Here is a 26,340-nt window from a genome sequence, read left to right as displayed (position 1 = left end):
TACCCGATGACGAGCAAAGGCGCTCCGCAAATCGGAAGGCGCGAAATATGTATCAATAATAACGAGACCGTGGTTCTGAGCGGGCTTAGTTACTTGTTTCTGTTTTACATAATTAAATATATGTTTTAAGTTTGTGGTGTATGCTCCATTATTTCCCTACGCTAATAAAGCAGCGGTGGGATAGTGCCTCGTTTTTCGGACTAATTAGAGCACGTTACTGACAAAAAACAATTATCGCGTATTATTGCGCAATCGGCCGTTCGTGTGGCGTTTGTGCAAGTTTGCACAAGTTTGTGTCTTGCTGTGGTGTGTGAAATTGGGAAAACGTCCCTGCATTTTATTAGGGAAAACGTCCCTCACAAGTAAATTGGAAAAACGTCCCTGCACCTTAATTGAGAAAACGTCCCTGCACCTTAATTGGGAAAACGTCCCAACAGTTTTGCCTGCAGTACTATCGGGAAGACGTTCCCACAGGAAACTGTTTTTGATTGCTCTTGGCGAGTCAGCGGTATTGCACGGCGGAAAATTGCGGGAGTACGTCTCGTTGGGCGAAGGACGGTTGACGCAGCAATCCAGGTGCATTATGAGTCAGCAAGACCAAAATAACGAAACCTCCGATTCTGACGACGAATTGGGGTTACGTCATCGTCGAACACATCGGCACAGACTAGAGGTGTCTGATAACAATCGCTCTTATACACCACCCATAAGGTCGCGTGTGGTAAACCCACTAGAGTCAACAAATGAAAAAATCCGTACACTTGAGGAAAAGTTATCGAGACTAATGAACGCGCTCGAAAATGTACATCGCGATAATTCGCGCACCTCGGTATACCGCACGTCACCTGAGTGCATCCCCGAGTTTAACCCAGCGGATCAGAAATTGACTATGGCTAAATGGCTTGACAAAATTGACCAGATGGCCGAAATAAATAACTGGAGCGAAATGGTTACCATACAAAATATGCAGAGTCGACTCACTGGCGTCGCGAAGACATGGTACGACTACTTGACGTCATACAATTACGACTGGAACGAATGGAAGGCTCTGTTATTGCGTTCGTTTCCCGAACACCATGATTTCGCACACTTATTGCGAGTAATGCTCAATAGAAAGAAAAGGAGAGATGAATCTTGGGCGAAATATTATTTTGATAAAGTGGGATTGATGAGAGTCTGCGGGATCAGCGAACGAAACGCTGTGTCGTGCCTAATTAATGGCATTGAAGACGACATTATCCAAACGGGTGCTAAGGCGGGCCGCTATCAATCGCCCGAAGAATTATATGCTGAGTTTTTGATGACCCTTCCTTCTGCCATCAAGCCAGATATGCCACACAACACCAAGCTACGTTTAGGTGCAAGGCCTAAATCTATTCCGTGGGGCGAAGCTAGAAAGAGGGGTCCTCCATATGATGCTAAGGGTCCAGATGGCAAGCCAGAATACAAGAGGAGGTGTTACAATTGCGCAGAAATGGGGCATGTCGCAAATAAATGTTCCAAGCCACGGAAACAATGTACAAACTGCAAACTTTTGGGACACACGGTCCTCGAGTGTAAGAAGACACTCACCAATCATGTAAGTTTGTTAGTTAATAATCAAAATGTAAAGGGTACAAACGACTATTATTTTATTTACTGCGAGATAAATGGGCATCAGGTACGTGCGTATGTCGACACCGGTTGTTCAAAAATTTTAGTACGGTATAATACGGCATTAGACTTAGGACTAGAAATACGACCATGTTCGTCCGTTATACGGGGATATGGAAATGGGCAAACGATGTCCATCGGTAAAACGAACTTTCATCCGAAGGTGGATCTAGCGGAGGCCGATGTAGAAGCCCTAGTCCTACAAAACGCTGTGCAAAACGTACCAGTTTTGATAGGTCAGGAGTTCATTCATAAAAATAAAGTTATGATTATTACGAAAAATCAAGTTAGACTTATGGAAGATGCTGACGTCAGTATGTCTGAACTCAGTTCGTTGCCTTCAAGAAAAGTAACACTTTATCCTAACAACAACGTGGTTATTCCTCCTTACCATGTTGGTTATGTGAACGTTTCTTGTCGAGATAATTGCTCAGGGGAACTTTTTATCGAAACTCGACTGCGAAACGTCCCGAATAATGAACATTTAATAACACAGTGCGTTTTAACAGCACCGATGGGTGTTATTTCGGTAATGAATATCTCAAATCGTCCAGTGACGTATACGCCGTCACAAGTAATAGCTCGAGGAGATATGTGTTGTCAAGAACTTGTTCCGGATGAACCAAGGGTTTTAAAAATAATCAGTTCAGACGCTGCCATGTTCAGTGTGACAGACATAGAGCCACAAGTCCCAGATCAGATGCTTAAGGAAGAGAAACAACAATTGTTGAACCTACTCAATGAGTATCGAGATTGTTTTGCTACTAAGACAAAGGAGTTAGGGAAGTGTCCTACCATAGAAATGCATATCGATTTAAAAGATGATAAGCCTGTTACGTATAGACCTTATTTATTAGGATCACATTTCAAAGTTGTTACTGACTGTAATGCTCTCAGAACCACGTTGGTCAAACGCGATCTTATACCGCGTATTGGTAGATGGTGGTTGGGTACACTTGAATACGATTTTGAAGTAGAGTTCCGCCCAGGAACAAAGATGGCTCATGCGGATGCCCTTAGCAAAAATCCAGTTGAATCAACTGGATCGGATAACGCTTCCTGCGACACCCACAACATATTATTGGTGGGAATCTCCTCTGATGACTGGATTTTAGCAACTCAGTTGCAAGATGATCGTTGCCGTTACATTAACGAAGTATTGCAACGAGAAGCTTTAGATAAAGATGAGAAACAAATTCAAGAAGAATATGAACTGATCGATAATAGAGTCTATCGAAAGCTATCTCCAGAGTCAAAATGGGTAGTTCCTCGACATGCAAGACGGCAAGTTGTGTTTCAAAATCATGACGAAAAGGGACATTTTGGCACCGAACGAACATTGAAATTTCTTAATCAATGTCATTGGTTTCCCAGCATGAGAAGATATGTAAAAAAATACGTTAGTTGTGTTTGGGTTATTTGTATAATAAAAATGTAACAGGAAAACAGGCAGGATATTTGCATCCCATAAATAAAGGTAATGAACCAATGAATACACTTCATTTAGATCATTTAGGACCATTTGTGAAGAGTCGGAAACGAAATTCTTACCTTATCGTGGGTGTGGATGCTTTCACCAACTTCACTTTTATGAAACCTGTGCAGAGTGCAAAAGTAAAGCCAGTATTAAAATTCTTAAACGAAATTTTTGAATGGGTTGGGTACCCAGAAGAATCATTTGCGACAAAGGTTCAGCTTTTATTAGTAAAAAGTTTGTTGATTTCACCAAAAAGGTTGGTATTAAGACTGTTTACAATGCAACAGCCACACCACGAGCCAATGGGCAAGTGGAAAGGTATAATTCCACCATATTAAACACTCTCACAGCATCGTTACGTGATGAAGAGAGGTGGGACGAAATGGTGTCTCAAACACGATACGCTATGAATAGTTCAATTAATGCTACAACAGGGAAGAGTCCCTATGAACTGTTCTTTGGGTATACATCTAGAGCGCCATACGATGCATATCTCCAAAATGCGGTTGATGTGACACCATCTGCTGCCGACACGTTAGAGGAAAAAAGAAAAGAAGCTTGTGAAAGAATTGTAAACGAACAAGTGAAGCAAAAAGAGAGGTATGATAAAAGGCGTACGCGACCAAAGACATACGAAGTAGGTGAGCAAGTTCTCATACGTAAGAAAGTTGCTAGAAATGACGGGAAGAGTAAAAAGACATTGGCCAAATGTAGTGGACCTTATGTGGTGACAAAAGTTTTGCCTCATGACAGGTATTGTATTGAGGACTTACCTGGGTCATATCGATCTGTCAGAAGGGGGTCTCTGCTCTAGATCATATGAAACCTTTCTCTACGAAGGTTTCAAGTGATGAAACGAGTGAGGAATCAAATGAGGAGGAGAATGATAGCGCTATCACACGAACTAAGAATGATTCAAGAGAGCAACTATGTTAGGTAAATGGTTGCAAGGCAATAACGTTTGCCTAAGGTGATAATGTTTGCCTTCACATGCAGCAACTATGTTAGGTAAATGGTTGCAAGGCAATAATGTTTGCCTTCACATGAAGCAACTATGTTAGGTAAATGGTTGCCAGGCAATAATGTTTGCCTGCACATGCAGCAACTATGTTAGGTAAATGGTTGTAAGGTAATAATGTTTGCCTGAGGTGTTAATGTTTGCCTGCACATGCAGCAACTATGTTAGGTAAATGGTTGGAAGGCAATAATGGTTGCCTGAGGTGATAATGTTTGCCTTCACATGAAGCAACTATGTTAAGTAAATGGTTGCAAGGCAATAATGGTTGCCTGAGGCGATAATGTTTGCCTTCACATGAAGCAACTATGTTAGGTAAATGGTTGCCAGGCAGTAATGTTTGCCTGAGGTGATAATGTTTGCCTGCACATGCAGCAACTATGTTAGGTAAATGGTTGCAAGGCAATCATGTTTGCCTGAGGTTATAATGTTTGCCTCCAAATGAAACAACCATGATAGGTAGATGGTTATAAGGCGATATTGTTTGCCGATGAGATTATCCTTTCCTATACTAACACAAGCCTAATTTATCCGTATTGGCTAAAGCACTAATACACGATTTGTTCACAGTAAGCAAACACTGTACGTGGTCTGCGAGGACGCAGACTAACTGTAGCGTGGCCGACTGTTACAAATACTCGATTTGCCCGCCAAATTGTCGGCTACTTTCGGAAGTCTCCACCATCTACCCGATGACGAGCAAAGGCGCTCCGCAAATCGGAAGGCGCGAAATATGTATCAATAATAACGAGACCATGGTTCCGAGCGGGCTTAGTTACTTGTTTCTGTTTTACATAATTAAATATATGTTTTAAGTTTGTGGTGTATGCTCCATTATTTCCCTACGCTAATAGTTTAAAACGTCAAAATTGAATAAAAATGTTTTGCTTGAATATATTAATAATTTATAAGAAAAAAAAAAATGGTCAATGTCACTAGTACATGCCAACCATTTTTATTTTTGTGTACAATTATTAGTATTATATGAATCACATACGAATGCTACGAAATATTTGAATATTCGTGTTTCCCGGGAACGGGCTCCCAAGGTCACACCCGTTCCGCAAATATTGCTGAAGTTTCGTTACTGCAGGGCGCGAAGCGCCCGTGTGTCCATTAAAAAGTCGACATTACCCCTCCACGCGTTGGTGACTATAAAAATTAGGTTATGCTAACAACGGCTGCAATTTTTGTATATTTATATCTATTTTTCTTGGTGCGAGTTCCACCTAGGTGGCGTTGGTTCATCCGCTGCAATAAAGTCACTAGATATATAAAGTACCGCAATCCATTGTACCAATGTGTTGAAAAGAGATGGTACGATTTTTGCCCAAAAATGGCGGCGATATGTCAGCTGATTTGTAAAATGTCAGGTATCGTCGACGAATTTGACGTAGTTAGGTAGTTGTTAGGTGGTTTGATGAATAAATCTCATTAAAAAATTGGTTATCTACTTTATAAAAATGTCTGGTTGTTATATATTGGGATATAAAAGCAATAGTGCAACGGGTATAAGATTATTTTGTTTACCAAGTGGTGAGAAATATATATATGTATATATATGTAAATATATAAAAAATACTTTCTATATAATGTTTAATGTCTCACCGTAATCTTTTTCCAATACCAAAACCGCACTATTTATTAATCAAATTCATTTTTCATAAATTCACAGTTGTAATAAATGTAAATAAGAAATAACTATGCCTAGAAACATGATAGAAATCAATTATTGTTATGAAATGGTAGACCCTGTTCTGATGAAAATGGGAATGGCTAACAATTATATTAATTACATTTGATGCAATCTGAATTTCAACTGACGGTTTCTGAAATAGAACTATTAGTTAATCTGAATTTCAGTTGATGCTTTCTGAAATAGAACTGATTAATCTAAATTACAAGTTATAACTATTATCTGAAATCAACTTCATCTTTTCTCTAGAATACAATTGGAAATGCTGTAGAGCCCAATTTCAAGTTGGATTCTTACTGTTTTTAAATTGGATAGCATTTAAAATTGCAAAATTTTAAAATTGGCGGGTAGTTTTGCCCGAAAATGGCGGATGATTGCGGTACTTTATATATCTAGTGACTTTACGCTGCAAAATGGCCCGCGTCAAGATGGCTTGCGCCAAAGTGTCCCTGCGCCAAGTTGGCTTTGCGCCAAAATGTCTCGCGCCAAGTCGACCGCGCCGAATTATCCTTGACCGCATATTGTATTTGTAAATACATTAAAGTGACCATTCGTCCCGGATTGCGCGGGACTGTCCCGTTTTTAGACATGCAATCCCGGATTATTATCGTCCCGGAAAATGTCCCGCATTTAAAGAAAAATGGATTTTTGAAATTTTTTTTTTATATTTCTGTTTCTAAATTTAAAATTTCCGGTATTTTTTGCTGCTTTTCCAGAATTCCTCAAAAAGCAATGAAGCTGTTTCATTAAGTTTTTAGGTTCAGATTATAAATTTCCGGCAATTCTTGCTACTGCCAAGAATTCCGCGAAAAACAATCAAGCCGTTTCAATCATATATCCCTACCCATTGTCTTCAACAGATGCGCATTTACTCTCTATACTTTTCTTGGATCTTCGTTCTCTTGTGTGGTTGTGTCACTATTAGAACTGCGAAACCTAACATTTTTTGAATTATAATTAATCGTGTCTTGCTTTTCCAGTTCATATTTTTTGGTTCTTCAGAGGTAAGGTAATTGTACCAAAAGCTGACACAATTAGAAATAGTGAGTGTTTAAATGAGGACAAAGTACTTAATATATTGACCCAGCATAAAAACGACGTGTACTTACATTTTTATAAGCTTTAGAAAATAGGGTATACATATATTTATCTAAAAAAGTCTAAAATATTAATAAAAACTTAACATCAAGTTTAGTTTGCTAATGTCTCGAAAGCTGACACCCACCTACCGACAATGCGCCTAAAACTGAATTCATATGTGCCTAATGCTGACATAGCACTTTTAATAAAAAAAAAAACAATTATTTCAATATGGTACTTTTTTAATAACTCAAAAAATACAAAACTTGCAAATAACTTGATGAAAATAATTTGGACTTAATCCATTAATAACATGGTAATCTTTAAATATATTTATCCATTTCTGGGATTGCAAAAAGCCCTCTCTTATTATTATTAATTAATACTGGCTTAGAAATGGACTGTTTTATATCCTCTAATTTATACCACAAAACATCTTTTCTTTTGGGCCATCGCCATCCAGAACATCCGCTTTTTTCCATTGCTGAAATTTGGAAATTGTACAAATCGTCATCGTGGTATTTGGACAAGTTTCCTTCGTCAACATTTAATATTAAACCTGGAAAGTATTTTTTATTATACTCTACAACGACGTAGTCACCAATATTTAAAGTATCTAGGCATTGGCTTGTATTTTCTTCGGAATCTTGTTGGTCTGGACTTAATTTTCCCGTTTTTCTTTGGTTCTTACTGCCTTCTTTTAATATGCTTTTTCTTCTCTTTTTCTCTTTCGTTCTAGTTTTTCATCTTCTTTCCTCTTCTTTTCTGCATTCTTTTTCTTATGATATTCTTGCCATTGAAATGATGTTGCGACGGATGGGATTTTTTCTTTTGGTTTACGTTTCCCATCTTTTTTTTTTGGTGTAGCAGGCCAAAATAAACATTGTTTAAACGGAGAAGGAACATCTAAACAATTTGACGAAGTTGGTAGATCCTTAGGAATTTCCAAATTATCGATAAAATTTTCCATTTGCTCCGCTTCTAAAAGTAACTGCTCATCCGTTTTTGGACTTCCATACCCTTCCAAGCTTTGAGCATCTGTTTGGAATCTATCCTGCAAGTTTTGTTCATTTGATTCTTGGAGATTTCTTTCTTCAGCAACATCTCCTACGAGGCTATCATTTAGTGACATCCACAACCGGTATAAAGAAGCATCTTCAATGTTTCCATTCCATTCTTTTGAAGCCAAGCTCTTAAATTCTAGAGTTTTTTCAGATCCAATTATTTTTTCAATAATTTGGAGACAACCGTTGACATCATAACCGTCGAGGTTGCCATTATTTAAATTATCATCACTCTGTTTACTAATATCTGATACATTTTTAATTTTCGTATAATCCACAGCATCAGGATTTAGAGGATATAAGCCACACCGTTTAAATCCATTTTGAATAGTCTCCACTAAACATGTCTTCTTTAGAGTTTCATGAAGTAAAGGTGCAAAATCTTCACGTTTAATTTTTTCATAAGAATGTGAGACTCTCCAGTTGTGGACTGAAGTTTTCCATGTTTGTTTTAATGTATGAAAAACAGCAACGTCCATAGGTTGTAATAAATGCGTTGCATTTGGATAAAGGGCAACAAGTTCAATTTTTTTTTCTTTACAAAAATTGCTTAAAGATAATGTTAAATGTGACACATGACCATCTACAAAAAATACGATTGGGAATTTAATGTTGTTTTCGACAAGCCATGGGTAGAATATGTTTGTGACATATTCATAGAAAGTTTCCCCCGTCATCCAACCACTTTCTGATTTGCCGATACTAAAATTTGTTGGCATTAAAGATGAAATTGCAGCAGGTATTCTTTCATAAGAAAATAAAATCATGGGAGGAGCAAGTTTACCAGCTGCATTAGCTAGAAAACAAAGAAGTGCACAAAATATATTTTAGTTTTCCCCCAAACTTACCATTTATTAAAGAAATTAAACACTCCTTTTCGTCATTAGCCACAAAACTGTATACTGATTTTTGCCCTTTTCGGACCAAAACTCTTGATCCTTTCGGAGATAAAAAAAATGCTGTTTCGTCAGCGTTGTACACCCGTGTGGGATCGCTCATTGCATCCATTAAATCATTCTGAATAAAATATTCTGTGATTTCGATGAACCAGTGTCTAATATTTTCTTCGGTGACATTCGTTCTGCTACTGGTCAAATTTTGAGGCGTTCGGGAAGATACTCTTGGGTGCCTTTTCAAAAATAATTCGTACCAGTGTCTCCCTGGGCGATTATTTTGGAATGGGTTGGGTCTTTTCATTGTTTTTATTAGCAGCTGGACGCTGTCAAGTAACTGGTTCTTGGTGACGGGAAATCCCCTATCACTCAAAAAGAAACACCACTTAACAAGCGCTTGTTCTTCTGCAACAGTTAAAACTGTTGGGGCACCGATTCTTCTGTCTTCTGGATATTTTCCCATTTTTTTATAATACAGAGTAATTCTCGGAACATTATATTTTTTTGCTGCCCTAGCAACAGGCATTCCGGATTTAACGTCATGGAGGGCTTGCCTCATTGAGTCTTCACTGTATTTCAGATTTTTTCGCATTGCCATTCTGAATGATAATAACATTTTATGTTTTTTACAAATATATTACCAATAAAGTACAGGCATGTCAGATATACGCACACCTGAAAAACTGAGTTCGTAAGTATGACACTTTATGTCAGCTTTACGAAATGTAGACTTTTTCTGTTCCTATATCTGACACATACTGTTTTAAGAAAAATATAAACGTTAATGGTAGTTTTAAGACCAACATTGACAACACTACTTTTATACTATAAGATATCAGTAATAGCAAATTGTTCATGCGTTTTTTTAAGCTAATTATACTTAGCAGACAAAGCAGGCTTCTTAACTTACCTGATAAGATTTTGGATAAATTTCGCGGGAATCGGCGCGCGCACACTACCATTACTGTCAAATGACAGTTACAGTCGGTATTAGAGAAAACTTTTTGTACTGTACGAAATAGGAATATTTAAAGAATATTTCTGATGTAGATTTGATAACTGATTAATAGAGGGCCTCTTAATATTTAAATTCACATTTCGGGGTGTCAGCTTTTGGGGGAGTGTCAGCATTTGGTACATTTACCTTAAGTAAAAGTTCTTTGATTTTCAGAAACCGTCACAATATATACTTGTACTTAGATTGACTTTAATAACCATCGATATGCCTCCAAAACTCGCTCCAAAACGAAAATGTAAATTCACGGAAGATTTGAAAAAAGAGTATCCGTTCTTAAAGAAATGTGCATTGGATACCAACGTATATTGTACGAAATGTTTAAGTGAATTTTCAATAGCCTTTGGGGGCAGAAATGACATCACTCGCCATTTCGGGACGACAAAACATAAAAATATTTTGAAAGCTGCTGCTTCTTCATCAACCATCGACAATTTTTTTAGAAAAACTGAATTTGGTTTAAAAGAACAAGAATTGGCTGCAGCAGAAGCAATTTATTCATTTCACACAGTGAAACACAATCAAAGCTTTCGATCCATGGATTGTACGTACATACAAAAAATATATGAAAAAAAGTTTACATGTAAAAGAACAAAGTGTGAAGCAATAATAAAAAAAGTTTTGGCTCCATTGTGCAGAAATGAGTTAAATAATAAATTGTCACAGGTACACTCTATTTCAGTTTACTCAGATGCATCTACCCATCAAGCCATAAAATGTTTTCCTACTTTAGTAAGATTTTTTGATATAAATGATGGTATGCAAACTAAGTTATTAGACTTCGTGTCTTTGCCAGGAGAAACCTCAGAGCTAATTTTTACATCGCTATTAGAAACTCTTGAGAAGGATAATTTAGCAAGTAAACTTGTAGGATTGTGTGCCGATAATGCAAACACTAATTTTGGTGGTTTAAAACGGAAAGGCACTAATAACATTTTTGCGAAACTAGAAAAAAAATTCAAACGGAAAATAATTGGAGTTGGATGCGCAGCTCACATTATTCATAATGCAATTCAAACAGTCTGTGACCTATTGCCTGTAGATATTGAAAATATTATTGTGAATTTGTATAAGCATTTTAGTATATTTACTTTGAGGGTTGAGTCATTAAAAGAGTTTTGTGAAGAAGCAGAAACTGAATATCAAAAACTGTTGGGTTATAGTAAAACAAGATGGTTAGCTCTTTTGCCAGCGATAGAAAAAGCTATTTGAACCTTTAAAATCTTTTTTTTTATCATTGGAGAAATGTCCTCAAGTTCTAAAAACCTTTTTTGAGACTCCATCATTAGAACTGTGGTTAAAATTTATACACAACCAGGCCTCCTTATTTTCGTCTTCAATTAAGTGTATTGAGGGCGATAACGTCACTGTTATGGAAATTGACAGAAAGGCAAAAGCATAAATTTCTTCCTTTAATTTTGAGAGACAATTTGCGGCAATTAGAAGAAAACGGTGAAATCAATCGACTTGGTTTGAATCACATATTAATTTATTTTACGCTAATTGTTTTAAATATTTAAATCAATGGGCCGCTCATTTTGAACCCATAAAACATCTGGAATGGTCTCTTTTAAAAAAAGAAATTGTATGGTCCCAGGTTCAGAAAAGTTTTGCTTTTGTAACAAAAATGGTGGAAGGAATTAAGATTGACGAAAATCAATTATTTGATGAAGTCAGATATGTTCAACAGTACGCAAGCCAGCAAAAAAATTGTGAATAGAATGAGGCCAGGACATCGTCGTATCTTAGATGGACAGAAATATTTAAGCATCACAAATCGGAAAATATTCCATTCGAAAATATATTGCAAATAATTGAATTTGCCTTTTGTTTGCCCGGAACAAATGCCCCCACAGAACGAATATTTTCACTAATGAACAAAATATGGACTACAGAAAAGACCCAATTAACAGTTACTTGTGAAATATAATATGAATGGCACAGTAGCGGCTCGTGGTCTTTTCGTTAGGTGAGGCAACAATTTCGTTTCAAAATCAGCAGGTAAAAATTAACATGTTGGCAATTACTTTTGTTAAAAGCCAGATTGTTTATTAGTTTTTATGAAAACAATACAAATAGCTCTGAGTCAGTAACATATCTCTATATGGGTACACTTCTCGAATAAAAAACATTTATTTGCTTCCCACAAACGAATGAGAAGGTGTAAAGACTACAGAATTTGCTTTATTAGCATTAAATATTAATTCATATGATCTAGGGCTGATTTGAATATATTAATCAATTAATTAATAAAGTTCTGCTCATATCTGGATGAGAAGTTCTAAATCTTTGACATACAATTGTTCATCGTAAGAAAACCGTGCTTAAATATTTAAACTTTATGAGAAATTCTGGAGATTATAGATTCTTATGTTGCTATCAGCATTGCAAAACTGACATTTTCGTTGTCCTACTGTTTTCAAGTTAACTTAAAAGTTTTAATACATAATCTTGGCAATGCACATGCAGCGAACACCTTTTCTCGCGTCTAATTAATGCACAACTAAATGCACACTGAACAGGGATGCTGAATGCATTTTCAGCATCCCTGTTCAGCATTGTGCAGTTTCACCGTGAGATTAAAAAATTCGATCTGATTGGCTTAAGGACGGTAGGCGTTGGTGCCTCCGCTGGCGCTTTGATAAAGCACTGATGACTACTGTCTTTCTCAAAAACATATTAGCACCACTGACTAATCATACTGAAGATATCCGTCTATCTGAGGCATGCCTCCATCTGAAGCTGGCCTACACGGCGATGATCAGCGCTTATTCCTCTCGAAAGCGCGTACTTCAAAATATGTTACCAAGACGCATTTTAATAAATCACAGTGTTACCAAAACGCGTTTTAATAAATCACAGTGTTCCATAAAAGTTATTTGCTATATCTTTAAAATATATAGTTGAAGTTAACAGATATTACAACAAAAACTAATAGTCAATTTTTCCAGGGGAGGCACTGCCTCCCCTGCCTCCCCTGACGAGCCGCCACTGGAATGGCACATGCGAAGAGTTATATGATCGCATTCGTTCAAATGTCGAGGTGTTAAAACAAGTACATAGTTCCGATAAATATTTGTAAAGTTATTTGCTTAATATTTTAAATGTGAAACGTTTTTGTATCCTCTTTTTTTTTTGTTTTTTTAGAATATTAAACTTTTTTGTTCATTAATTGTCTTATTGTTTACATTTTTTTTTAAGTGTTTTAGTTACTGTGACTCTTAATTCATACCCATTATTTATTACGCACTGCACATTATGAATGAATACCATGTGTCCCGGATTCGTATTCGTAAATTATGGTCACGTTAGAATACATGCATCCAAAATAATACATTTTTACATAGAACATCTATATGAGCCTGCCATTTAAGTGTACTGTGTATTATAACGCCCAAAAATTTCATGTTGTTTTCTTGTTTTATTGAGCCAGCACTGGATTTAATTAATAAACTGTAATCTCTTTTTCTATGCGAGTTGTTGAATTCTATGGAAGTGGTTTTTTTTGTTATTTAAGTGTAGATAATTGTGAAGATAATATTTTTCCAACACAATTATTGTGTTACTCGCAGTCTGTGAAATGTTGTCTGTCTTATCAACAGAGACCAGAATAGACGTGTCGTCAGCAAACATTACAGAATTACTACATTTAAAATCTGATATGTAGCTGAGATGCAACAAGGGTCCTAAGACGGACCCTTGTGGCACCCCATCCTTCATATATAAAGTATTTGATTTAATTTCATTTATTTCCACATAGTGCTGTCTCATTTGGAAGTTACTCTTGAACCATTGCAATGCAATTCCTCTAATACCATGATGCCATAATTTTTTAAGCAATCTGTTGTGATTGACGAAGTCAAAGGCTTTCCTTAGATCTAAAAAAATGCTTACACAATTTTTGTTTGTCAATATTTGTATATAAATTATCTAGAAAATCTATTATTGCAGTTGATGTTGACTTACCTTTTGTGAATCCATGCTGATGTGGATGACAGCGTTCAAATTTATTTAAAAAATGTGTTAATTTCTTTGCAACAAGATTTTCGATGATTTTGGAGAAGCAATTTAAGTCTGATATTGGTCTATAATTTGTAGCTATAGTTGGATCATCTTTCTTAAAAACAGGTGTAATTTTAATAATTTTTAGTAAATCCGGAAATTTTCCCGATAAAAATGAATTATTGATTATACATGTGAATGGTTCTGCTATTTCTTTAGCGCAATGCTTTATTATAATAGAATTTATTTCATCTGGTCCACATGCAACGCTGTTTTTAAGGCCAAATATGGTATTAATTACTTCACTTTCCAAAATAGGTTCTAAAAAGAATGTATTATTATTAGGATTTACAAAGTTGTTAGGATGTGCTGAATTTTTATTGAAAGAAATATATTCATTTGCTATATTATTAAAGTAAGAATTTAATTTATTGGCACATTTGTGATTGTCACTTGTTATTTGTCCATCTATGTTTAATTCAGTTTGCGTTTTCCTTATTTTATTTTTGCCTATTTATCTGCCAAGCTGTTTTATTTTTATTCATTGACGTTTGTAATAAATAATTGTTATAATTTTTTTTAGCTTCTTGGATATTTTGTCTATGTATTTTTTTATAATATTTATACATCTCTTTGGTCCCCTCGTTCCCATTTTTTGTTTCTATAAATAATTCTTTTAGGATTTGTGATGATTTTTTTACGTTTGATGTAGTCCATCTTTTTTGTAAACAATATTTGTTAGTTTTATTTTTAAGTGGAATAAAACTAACTTAAAAATAAAACTAACAAATGGTAATGATATTTACCTCAGCATCCTGTAGTCGTATCCCCGTTACCTCAAGAACATTTTCTTTAGTGAAAGATGATAACCTTAATTGTGATTACCTTATATGCTTCTTTACCATAATTGCAACACCTCCAAAACCACCTTTATGGCAAAAATGGTTAGCTACATTGTAATCAAGTAGCGTAAAGATCTCCATTTCCGGCAGTGTTCACTGAAACAGATTATATTAAAAGGATTGTCTGCAAAATTTAATTCTAATATATTGATTTTAAGTCTTATTGACTATATATTTACATAGCAAATTTCCATCAAATTTTTGGGTTGATTGAAATAAATTCCTTCAGGCCAGAAATTTTCCTTCGGACCTGTGTCCATATGGTGTGAATAAATCGATACTTTGAAGCTGTCGTACAGTTCTGGATGTTTTGGGGGAAGTTTTTCGCAAGTAGGTTCAGGACATGTCTTGCTGACGAAATTCTTGATATCTGCCGAAGTCGTACTTGTTGAGAATCCAGAACAGAAGATGGATCCAAATCGGGCAGCCACCTTGACAATTTGATCACCCTAGAGAGATCCCATTTTCCCCTTTTTTAGGGCTCGTTTAATTGGCCTGCGTTGTTTTGCGAGCCATGTACTCTTTTCGTCATTTTTAGTTGTCTGCTCTGTCTGAGTGAGTTTTTCTTGTTCGGCACCCTTTGCGGTATGTACGGCGATGATGACTCATCGTTGGTGGCGGCGGCCGGTCGAGGAGAGCCTGGAAGCGGAAGTCGCGATAGGCAATCTCTAGTAGGGAAGTATGGCTTTAAATAGAGGCCACCTTCGGAAACAATTATTATTCAGCCAGTTCAATCAAGACAGAGTCCAGCTAAGTTACACCGGAATTATTTTGTACATAATCGCTGTGTAATCAGTCGTGTTAAATCTGAGCCGCATATCTTTTCCGATGCAAAACAATACTCCTATACAATTCTATGCAATAAATAAACAGAAATCTAACATAATTCAAACAGTACGTACCTCGATAATAGATTTAGCGCACAGCACTATACGTCCGCAATTATCGTCGAGTGCTAACGTTGCAACACAAAGGGCACTTCACTTAAGGGATACACTAAGCCATTATTTTTTAAGGCCTTCAGGTGAAGTGCGATGGCAATATGATTGTGGGTGAATATGTATCAAATTTTATTTTGTAATAGATCACTAAAAACAATCTAAATTATTTTAATTTTAACTTTATCAACAAATTACATTGCATTTATTGTGTATAATTATTAATTTTCATTTCATCATTTTCGTACTTCTCCTCAATGTCCATTTTTACCCTGTTTTTAATTTTATTATTCAATTGCTGTAATGTCAGAGGTACATATTGTCCAAACGCATCATCAGATGACTGTTTCTTACGAAATTCTAAAAATGTGGTCAACGATTCCGCCGCCATCCCAATCTGTGCTTCTAGATTTCTTTTGTTTGCCCTTGTTGCCGTTCTTTGGACGTGGAGAACGTGTAGTTGGTGTACTTGGTGCTGCCACTGATGAGGTTGCAAGCTGAGTATATTCTTCTACCGCCCCCAATGGATCGACTTGTTACAATTCTGGCTTCTACCTCGGTATCATTGACAACAGTTAACATTGTATCTCACAGGGATAGTGTGGATGTACCGCTATCGCTGCTAGAGTTAGCACTAACACTGTATGGTTTTTCGGGAGTTTTTCTATAATTGCTACTAGTCTTTCTGGGTTTTACGTGCTCTTCAAGAAAATGTCTCCAATTTGTATAGTGACTACACGGGTTCGTCGTTGTCCGAATCCCCAGAATGCTGAAGTTTTTTCCGTTCTCGTCCATAGCGATCACGTATGTTCTTCTAGTGCCGTTGGCAATCATCCACCGATTCATTCATGGCAGTCGCTATTTCCTTCCAAACGTCTTCTCGTTTATTCGCATCTTTGAAATCTTTTATTTTTTTGTCATACAAGATCGGAAACTTCTCCACCAAGGTTAATTAATTAATAAACGGCTATCCATATTCTGTTATCAATAGCTACTTTTATTAGCACTGAAATATTAAATCACTTTTATGTACTTACTGTAATTATTGTGTGTATCTTATAGTGATTCAAATACTTATTATTGTTTATTTGGTTCGTTCGACTGGAGAGCTGATTGAATATGAAATGAAAACAAAGCTTAGTATAGTGAACCAAGAGTTATAAGGTTATATGGCCATCATAAAATCATCCCATTGTGTCGAAGTTAAGTTGTTTACAATAGAAAACGTTTTAGGGTCGTAAATAACGTGTCCACTGCAGCTCGACCGGCTCTTGTGGTTTCGTTCAGGGGCGGCTTTCACTAAATATGAAAATCCATCACTCCACTATTTCTTTACTACCTGCAGCCGCTGAGGGTTCTGAAATAACCACTCGCTTTGAAAGCCGGCCCTGTTAAATATGAGCAAGAAATGTTTAAAAGATGATTTATTGCCAGCCGGTAAGCTTAGTGCGAACCACACAAAGGGGGTATTTATTTGCGGTCAACTACTTTTATGATGGCCATATAACCTTATAGCTCTTGGTTCACTATAGAACAATAGTAGATACAGGTAAAGGATTTTAGGAAACATTGGGAAAAAGTGTATTTATTGCGGTCATTTCCGCTTGGTATGTAAGTAAATGGGCGCACATTAACGCCCGTCAGGTCCGACCATAAACTTAATCTCTAACCCGAATTCCCGTCAACGCTATATTTTACCTGCGTAGGGCAACACCACCTAGAAACAAGGCCTGTGCGCAGAAACAAGATGGCGGAAATAGAAGGTTTGTTTACGTTTGGAAAATTCGACGTCGAAGCCGCATAAAATGTTACTGCAAGAAATAGAAAAGTATTTATTTAGATTATACGCTTCAAATGACATAAAATTACCGGATAATTGGAGTTACAGCAAATAGTTCGGCAAAATCTGATGTTGTTAATGTCTTTTACCTCTCTTCAAAGAGGTTAGTTGTGTCTTTATATTTACATTATTTTTGTTTTTGCAGTAATTGTTTAGCAAAATGTTGGTCGTGCAACTGATTATAATCTTTTTTATAGCAAATGTATCGTGTTTTTGACAGTTGTGCCCCAAAAAAAAGTCAGTATCTGACATGTTTTCAAATGTCACATTTCGAACAAATTGTTTTTGGTTTATTTCAGACAAAAAAAGTTCTTCGTTCGCTAAAAGTTTTTCCACGGTTTTGTAGGTGTATGCACAAATCGTCACAACATCTGTGGGATAACATAAACCACCTCTATCGCTGACATCAATTAAGCTGTAGTCTAGGTGTTCAAAAGGTAGTCTATTATTATTGGTAATTAAAAATTCCTCACAGTAACCACAAGTAAATTTCTTTTTAGCGACGTACGAAGCATAGCCCGCAATAAATGTTAGAATGGGCCAAGTAGAATCTGGAATTTCATCTAAGTCGCTGTTGTTCACAAGAGCTTCAAAGAAAAAAGCAGAACCATCATAGCCTTTAATATCGTTATCGTCAGCACTGGTACTAGAGTTGAGTACATCTTGTGCACTTGTGCAGAGATTTGCAGGTGAACGTTCTCTGATTTAATTAACAAAGGTGCAAGACTTTGCATCCTAATTTTCTTCTCATTTTCCAGCACTTGCCGAAGACTAATTTGATAGTGGCTTCCTGAATATTGTCTGTATTTTCCAAACCGCTCCTCCAACTTATCAGTTTGAATTTTTCCACAAAGGAAGAAATTAAAATCTAGATGATGTAGACAATATTCTGAAAGTTTGATCAGTCCAGACACAGATTGAGATATGGCATGATGGGTTTCTTTTGTTAATTTGCCATCTTCAAACGTTTTCCAGTGATCCAGCCACAATGTAAATTTATTTAAGAACTCATAAATTTGGGTTGAGTTTTTTGTCAATGGTTCTTGGAAGATGTTTCTAGATCTTTTGTCCTTTAATAAAGTTTTTGTGTTGACAATATCCCACCATTGCCAAAAAATTTGTAGATAAATGGCAGTGTCTTCAAAACTTATCAATTTTTTTCTAGGCCCAAACTGTCTGAGAGCTGTTATGATCGATTGGTTGAACACCTGAAGAACAAGTTTTACATTTTGTCTCTCAATTGTAGTGGGAAAAAGTGCCTTCAAGGACAGTGTATAACCATACTTGAGCAGATTATCTTTTTCTACCAGATGTAAAGTTCTTAGTGCCTCAAACCGTGCTTCCCTTTTTATGGAAAAGTCATCAAAATCGGGATATACCGTTATTTGGCCATTTTTTTGGTTCAGCCAATTGTTCCGGATGTTTTCCAAAATGTGCACTGTGTCAATAATGAAAAAAAGTGGTCGGTCATTATCTGCAGGGTGTTTATAGCTCTCACAAACTTGTGGTGGATTTGAAAAGAAGCTCATTGCCTTCCTGTTTATGGCGTTGTTATCAGTGGCCACAGTTACTACTTTAAAGCCCATGTTTTCTAATTCTAATATAATTTTTTGTAGAAAACCATGCAAAACTTCGGCCGTCAATCTACAAGCTGGTAAAGTATGTGCAACATCTTTATAACTTGATCGTATTGCACTTAACATGAAAACGTGAGCAGTAGTAGCACAATCTGCGCTGTTGTAAGACTTCCCCACAACAGTACCACCTTTGTAGTCCATATATGGTTTGATATGAATTTCATCTAATAATATTGCAACAATTTTGTCATTTTCATTTAGGAATTGCTGTTTCATTTTTATATAATGAAGAAAGTGGGCATTGTGCTGTTCTAATTGTGGATCTCCAGAAAATTTTGAACAAACTCTTCTTATTGTTGTTGAAGATGGAAGTATTAAATTTCCTGAATTTTGTAAAAACTTATAACAATGTGGCGAAATTGAGTGTATTAAACTAGAAAATAAAACAGTTTCCCATGAATATCTGTGTCGGTTTTTTGAAGTTTTCAATAAATTCACTTGATCAGTTATGAATTTTATTGTATTTTGTGTCTCTGGTGGCAATTCAGACAACAAACTATTTAATGTTTTATTAACTAAGTTCAGTTTTTCATCAACACCCTTTTCTATTGGGTCAGTCAATGATTTTGCAATTTCCTTTAGTCCATTTTCTAACTGAACTGCATTGGTCAAAGGCGAGAAAAAATTTAAAATGCTGCTTTCAACACTACCATGTAATCATATTAATTTCAATTCGTTTGAAATTTTCAAGCCACACTTTAACTCGGAAGAATTAGCATCTTCCAAAATGAAAAACAGAAAAATTGCTTCGGGCTTAAATGAGGCGGTCCAATCTGATAGGGGATGTTTTGTCAAAAAATTAGTCACATCAGCAATATTGGAAAAGGTTCTCTCCTTCCAATATATTTCTTCAGAGGCAATGCTGGTTGCGATTGCTGACTGTAGTATTTCGCATTCCAGCCTCTGTCGTTTTCTCTCTGGAGAAATTCTTTTTGGAGGAATTTTTTGAAAGGATGATCTTGAAGGGAGGGAAATAGGTGTTACATCTAGAAATAAGGAAATATTGAGGAATAGATGAACGTTTGAGATTAGGTTGGTTCTAAGAGCAGAAAATGGATTTTGGAAAATTTTGGTTATGGAAAGTTTTATCGAAAACTCACCTTTTCTTAAATGAGGGCGATCTAAGGGTACTGCCATTAACTGGCCGGTTTCCTCACTATAAACTTCTTCACTTCTTTTTACATCCCCTTCTTGAAAATGAAGTTCACATACCTAATAATAATAAATATTCCATTTGATCATTTGTAAGTTTATATTAACGCTTCTCTTGTACCGTAATCTATAATTTTTAATATTTTTATTCAGCAAATCCTTACGGCCTAATCGGTGTAGCCATTCGTTTTTCCGACTTTCCTCTTTTGGAAAGGAAAACAACGTTTTCTGGTCTTTACACTGATTGACACAACACTTAAAAGGCATTGTTCACTTAAAATTACAACGAGTAACAAATCAAATACACAAAAACACAAAACGAAAAACAATTATTCACAAAAGAAAACAAATACAATAAAAATATACCACAATTTCAAATTCAAAAATCTTGCTTTTGCGCAGCTGCAGCTTGACGGCGATGGGTTGACGCTGTCTAGAAACCTACTATTGACCAGTAAAGTGAATGACGCGCGAAATTTGAACTCAGTTCATAACACGAGACCCGTATTTCAGTTCCCCGTGTAATCCTTATGGGTGAAATCGAGGCGTCACTTTAACGCTTAAATTGTACCATTAAAGTAATTTTCTTATATATCCCACTACCTGTACCATTAAGACTGATATTTTTACTGTTGATCTTGATACCAAACATGAACGGAACCGGTAGTATTTAATAAATATTTAAATTCAACTTTTACCACTACATTTGCGTCGAACGTATGTCGTACAGTGGTTCATACTGCCATTGAATTCCCCCTCCACATAAATGGCTTTGATTTTCAGATGCTACAGATACGGCTGTGAATTTAAAATAATACATAAAGGAGATCTCATATTTGCAAATGTTTTCAATCAATTGCCAAATTTTGATTTAAGAATCATCATCAATCCCAAGCTTTTTTCTTTTCACACATTTTTGCTAGAAAAGGAAAAACTTAGCATTCCGGATTAAACCTTTCATGTACAAGTAAAAATCACTCTCATTTTAGTACGAATTGGGTCTGAAACACCCATTAAAAAAAAAATCACAATTTAAAGAACAATTTATTTCAAAACAAAAAAAAAGTATTTTACAATAAAAAATTGCACTTCCTAATGCAAAATCTGATTCACTTTTGGTGAAAAACTGACCCACAAACTGTTTTCTTGATGGGCCATTAAAATAGTCCTCGGACACTAATAGTTCTTCGACACTGTGAAGTAGATTTTCTTCAGATCTTTCTAGTTCAGGGCCCAATAGCAAAAGCAGTGCTTCGCTCCTATCAGTTTGTCCTAAGCTTTCATGAAGTTGTACCTCAACATTAGCTGTTTTTAGGCTGACTTGGGGATTAAAAGAATTTTCAGAGACAACAGCTCGGACCTCAGCTGATTCACTTTTCTTCAGATGTACGTCTCAAGCACGCAAATTATTGGTCCACAATACATTATAACGTCCGTGTAGGGCAGGTGTAGCCATATGACAGTGGCGGCTCGTGACTGTCTGATGTGGTGAGGCGATGATAGAAATTTGACAATAATAATATTAATAATTAAATTAATGTGATTAGTGCATATTACTTGGTCTTACTAGTTAGTAATGATAAAAGTCTTGCCCGAATACCGGTCATTTCCGGGTCAGTGGTAGGTCTTAATAATAATAATAATAATAATATTATTAATAATAACACCCATAACACATTTAATCAACAATGTTTTTACAAGTCAAAATTTTGTTTAAACTACCACTTTCTTGGAGGGATTCGGGAATAGTTGTTGTGTTCCTTTCTAAAGGCCCATGAAATTTTTAATGTGTACTTTGGAACTTTCATGTAACTTTGCACTTCGGATGAAATTATTTAAATCGTACAAATATTACGGCAGAGCCATTTATATGTTTCGTACCAAGTTTATTTAAAAGACTTGGAGTACTACTGACGATTCTGTCTCTTATCAATGGAAGTTAAATTAATTAACGGTTTTGACTGCTCGATATTTAGTAAAATTTGCCGACGTTCTTGCTCGATTCGCCGTGAAAACGGCGTTTCAAGAAGGAACCTGACGATATGGTACTCGAGATTCATTTTTCACTCACCTGTACCTATGAAACAGACAAAAACACGAAACATCACACGTGGGCTGTTACTCACATTCATGCTAATTACCCACGCACCCCGCAGCCCTTCCGTTTTGTAAAATAAATGGGAAAATGGTTTAATGAGTACGCCGAAAATGGTCGAGAAGCACCGAAGATATCGCCTCAGTTCCGAGCGAACGCATGTATAGGAGTATAGCACCTGAGCCATGGAAATCCGTGTCTGTGATTGGGCTTCGTTGGTTCAAGTGAACCGACGTTGTGGCCGCTTCAGTTAAAGAACAAGGGGTATAAATTGTACGGTATTCAACCGAAAATGTCAGCAGAAAGCGTAAAAAACAAAAAATCATCAACAGATTTGCCATTTCAACATATTTTTGTAACTAAAAATGCATTGAAAGCTCTTTTTTAATTACAAATTAAGTCAATCCGTTCTTAAGACATATGCTGTGAGGCGCCGCCTCACTTGCCTCATCTGACGAGCCGCCACTGCCATATGATGATATACAAATGCACCTCTTGGGGTTTCACATGTTGCCTCTCTTAAGGAATATCTATGCATAATAAAACAAAATACGTCATAATTTTACTTGACACAGAATTTATCAATATATATAAATAAACTCTTTAAGCACATTTAATTCAGTATACCAATTGACTTTCGCTACATTATTTGACTGTAAAGAATTTTCTCCAACAAAAAAAAATGGCAATTGCCCCTATTGTTAACACATGTCTTTCTGTCATTATTAATAACAAATACAAAAAAACCAGTCCACAGATACATACAACCCAATGTGAATCAATATCACAGAACTAATATATCATCCAAAAATTGTGATTATGATTGTTTGTTGTGATGAAAATACGAAATCAACTGTCATATTTTGGGGATTTTCACGATCTAAACGTCACTAGTACCGCAAAATATTCGCGTTCTTTTTCTTTCCCAAGTGTTTCTGGATTTTCCGTTTCACTCATGCGCAAGACGTTAGAAACGATGTACGTTACTTCGATGGATAGCGTTGTTTTTAATTTGCAATATATCTTTAACAGAAGCTTTTTATATAGTTAAACCTTTAGTAACAGGAAGATAATTGTACAGTCTTTATCGCTTGTAGCATGAACTAGTTAAGATTTCTACCTATGCGGCGTATTTTGTCTGTAAAATCAAGCTCCCATAAGAAACCCATAGTAGAATTTTTGAATTATGAACTGCCGCGCATTCTAAATTCTAACCTTACTTTACTGGTCAATTGACGCCATCTTGACAGATCAATTCTTTAGTGGCAAGGCCTTGTTTCTAGGTGGCGTTGCGTAGGGTCGCATGAATTCCCGTCAGCATTCAGATCTTACTGCCCATTCACAATGGACATAACTGCCCATTCACAATGGACATAACTGCCCATTCACAATGGACATTGTGTGGCCGTGCCTGAGAGCCCCAAGAACCCGGAATAATAACACTTAGGGGTAGCTGCTTTTTATTCTCACTCTTAACTGTCTAACCTCTCTTCTCACAATCCCCAGCGCGCACTCGCTTAGTGCCCGCGCTGCCAACTTAACATATCAAGCATCCCTACATCCCCCCTCTTTTGTATTATTCTTTACTTTAAACTAGATTTACAAAACTAAGATATAACTATTAAAATAACAACGTATCTAAATAATATAATACTAGAAAGTGGCTTAATCTATCACAAAATCTTTAAATCTGCCTGGTGGTTTTTTCGTGCGGTTTGGTCTCGCAGAGACGGGAGGTGTTGGCGTTTTTGGTTGTTTGTTGGTTGGTGAAGACATGATCTCTGGCTCAGAATTTCTTGGGGGATTTTCACCCAGCTCTGGTAGTTTTTGCAAATGTTGTCGGTTTCTTCTGACCTGGCCATGAGGAGTCTTTACCCAGTATGATCTTGGTGTTTCATCTGGCGTCTGCACCATTCCCTCTTCTTTTCGATGAATAAGCCACACTCGATCACCAGCTTTCAGCTCCGCATTATCTTTCGTGCGATGCCGTCTATCGTAGTGATGTTTTTGTCGTTGTTTTTCTGCCTCCATTTCTCTCCTAATTGCTTGATGGTTTGGCAGCTTTGGTACCAATCTTCTGCTTATTGCTGGCACCCTGTCCCGTAACTGCCTGCCAAACAACAGCTGGGCTGGGGAGGCTCCGCAGGATAAGGGAGTATTTCTGTAGGCCAGCATGCCCAGAAATGGATCCTCGTTCTTCTTCAAGATGGTTTTCAATAGTTTGACTGCACTTTCTGCTTGTCCATTACTCTGCTGGAATTCCGGGCTGCTGCTCACCCATCGAAATCCGTAGTCCTTGGCGAAAGTTCTGAACTCGAGGCTGTCGAACTGTTTACCGTTATCGCTTCTTAATTCTTCCGGAATTCCATGGTGCGAGAATATGTCCTTGAGATATTCTATTGTTTCTAAGCTAGTCAGTTTTTTCAGCTTGCGAATTTCAGGGTATTTCGAGTAATAGTCCTGCACCACTAGGTAATTCTTTCCATTGTAGTAGGCGAGGTCCGCACCTAGGACTTTCCACGGACGGGATGGTACTGTGGAAGGGATCATTGGCTCGACTACAGGCTGGCGGTGCTTGATACAAGTCTCGCAGTTTTCAACCATATCCTTCAGATGTCGGCGTATTTCAGGCCACCAAACTGTTGTCTTCGCTTTTTCCAGACATTTGGGCGTACCCAGGTGTCCATCGTGTAGTACTCGCAAACATTGCTTGCGGAGAGCCCTGGGAATTACTAAGCGATCTCTATAACAGATTAGGTTATTGTGGATTTTTAATTCGTTACGAAATTTAAAGTATGGTGTCACGGCAGTAGGTGGTTTTCCTGGCCATGTTTCTACTACAAATTTCTTCAATAGTTGCATTTCTTGATCTTCCTCCTGATGTTTCCGTACCACCTCTTCTGAGCAGGAACTCGATGATAGTTCTGTCAACACTGCGTTGATATATATTTCCTGGTCCTTAAGCGCTGAATCGCCGTCGCGGTCGCCTTCGTGTAGAGGTGCGCGAGATAACGCGTCGGGTACATGGAATGTTTTTCCCGGGACGTATTGCACATCATAATTAAACTTTAACAACCGCATTCTTAGTCTTTGTAATCGGTTGGAGAGTTTATTAATTTCTTTCGTCGTTAATATCACTAACAGCGGTTTGTGGTCCGTTAGCACTAAAAAACGCGATCCTATGAGAAATTGCTCTAGCCGTTCGCATGCCCACGTGGCTGCGAGTGCTTCTTTTTCGATCTGAGCATACCGTTGCTCCGCGTCACTTAAGGTTTTGGAACAAAAGTACACTGGTTTCCAGTTGTCGTCATTTTGCTGTTGTTCCAACACAGCTCCAATTCCAAATGCTGAGGCGTCGGCTGCGACTCGTGTTGGTTTGTCGACGTCATATTTTGCTAATACGGGAGCTGATGCTATAGTTTCCTTTAAATTCTGGAATTCTTCCTCGTGTTTTTCTGTCCATACAAATGACGTGCTGTTTTTTATCGTCTCTCGTAGATACTTGGTTTTCTCGGCAACATTGCTAATAAATTTCGCGACATAATTTACCATACCAAGAAATCGTTTGACTTCTGTTGGGTTGTTGGGTGCTGGATAGTCACGAATAGCTGCTATGCTTTTTGGGTCAATTTTGATACCTTCCGCTCCAACAACATATCCCAAGTAAGAGGTTTCTGATTTGTTGAATTCACATTTGTCTTTGTTGAGCGTTAAACCGTGTTTCTTCACTACTGTTAGCACTTTGTCCAAATTTTCATTGTGTTCTTGACTGTTTCTGCCCGTGACTAGAATATCGTCAGCATGCACGTGTATCCAGTCAGACTGAAGTTCTTGTATTATTCCATACAGTGTTTTTTGAAATATTTCTGGAGCCGATGTTA

General features: G+C 36.8%; 1 protein-coding gene and 2 long non-coding RNA genes across 7 annotated transcripts in view; 2 read left to right on the top strand and 1 right to left on the bottom strand.

Annotated features, from left to right (window-relative positions):
* LOC135123692 (uncharacterized) overlaps positions 1-26,340 on the bottom strand; it is a 103,715-nt gene that overhangs the window by 44,007 nt on the left and 33,368 nt on the right. The window lies entirely within an intron of this gene.
* On the top strand, positions 828-4,898 carry LOC135123136 (uncharacterized). The gene is made up of 2 exons (XM_064047642.1): positions 828-1,579; positions 4,716-4,898. Exons 1-2 carry the CDS (start codon positions 890-892, stop codon positions 4,716-4,718), a joined length of 693 nt encoding a protein of 230 aa, XP_063903712.1. The 5' UTR covers positions 828-889; the 3' UTR covers positions 4,719-4,898.
* On the top strand, positions 17,302-19,612 carry LOC135123678 (uncharacterized). 5 transcript variants are annotated; one of them, XR_010279683.1, is made up of 6 exons: positions 17,302-17,678; positions 17,773-17,812; positions 17,875-18,012; positions 18,076-18,565; positions 18,741-19,141; positions 19,192-19,612. It is a non-coding gene; the product is annotated as an uncharacterized LOC135123678 (long non-coding RNA). The 5 variants fall into 5 exon arrangements; XR_010279684.1 differs by lacking the exon at positions 17,773-17,812 and having other exon boundaries at positions 17,307-17,678; positions 17,922-18,012; positions 19,192-19,358; positions 19,414-19,612; XR_010279686.1 differs by lacking the exon at positions 17,773-17,812 and having other exon boundaries at positions 17,922-18,012; positions 18,061-18,565.

This window comes from Zophobas morio, unplaced genomic scaffold (genome assembly GCF_036711695.1).
Source record: "Zophobas morio isolate AGI-343-1 ecotype UQ-CSIRO unplaced genomic scaffold, CSIRO_AGI_Zmor_V1 ptg000006l, whole genome shotgun sequence".
NCBI classification, from domain to species: Eukaryota; Metazoa; Arthropoda; class Insecta; order Coleoptera; family Tenebrionidae; genus Zophobas; species Zophobas morio.
The sequence above is the reverse complement of the archived record's forward strand: the minus strand, read 5'-3'. Positions and strand labels throughout refer to the sequence as shown.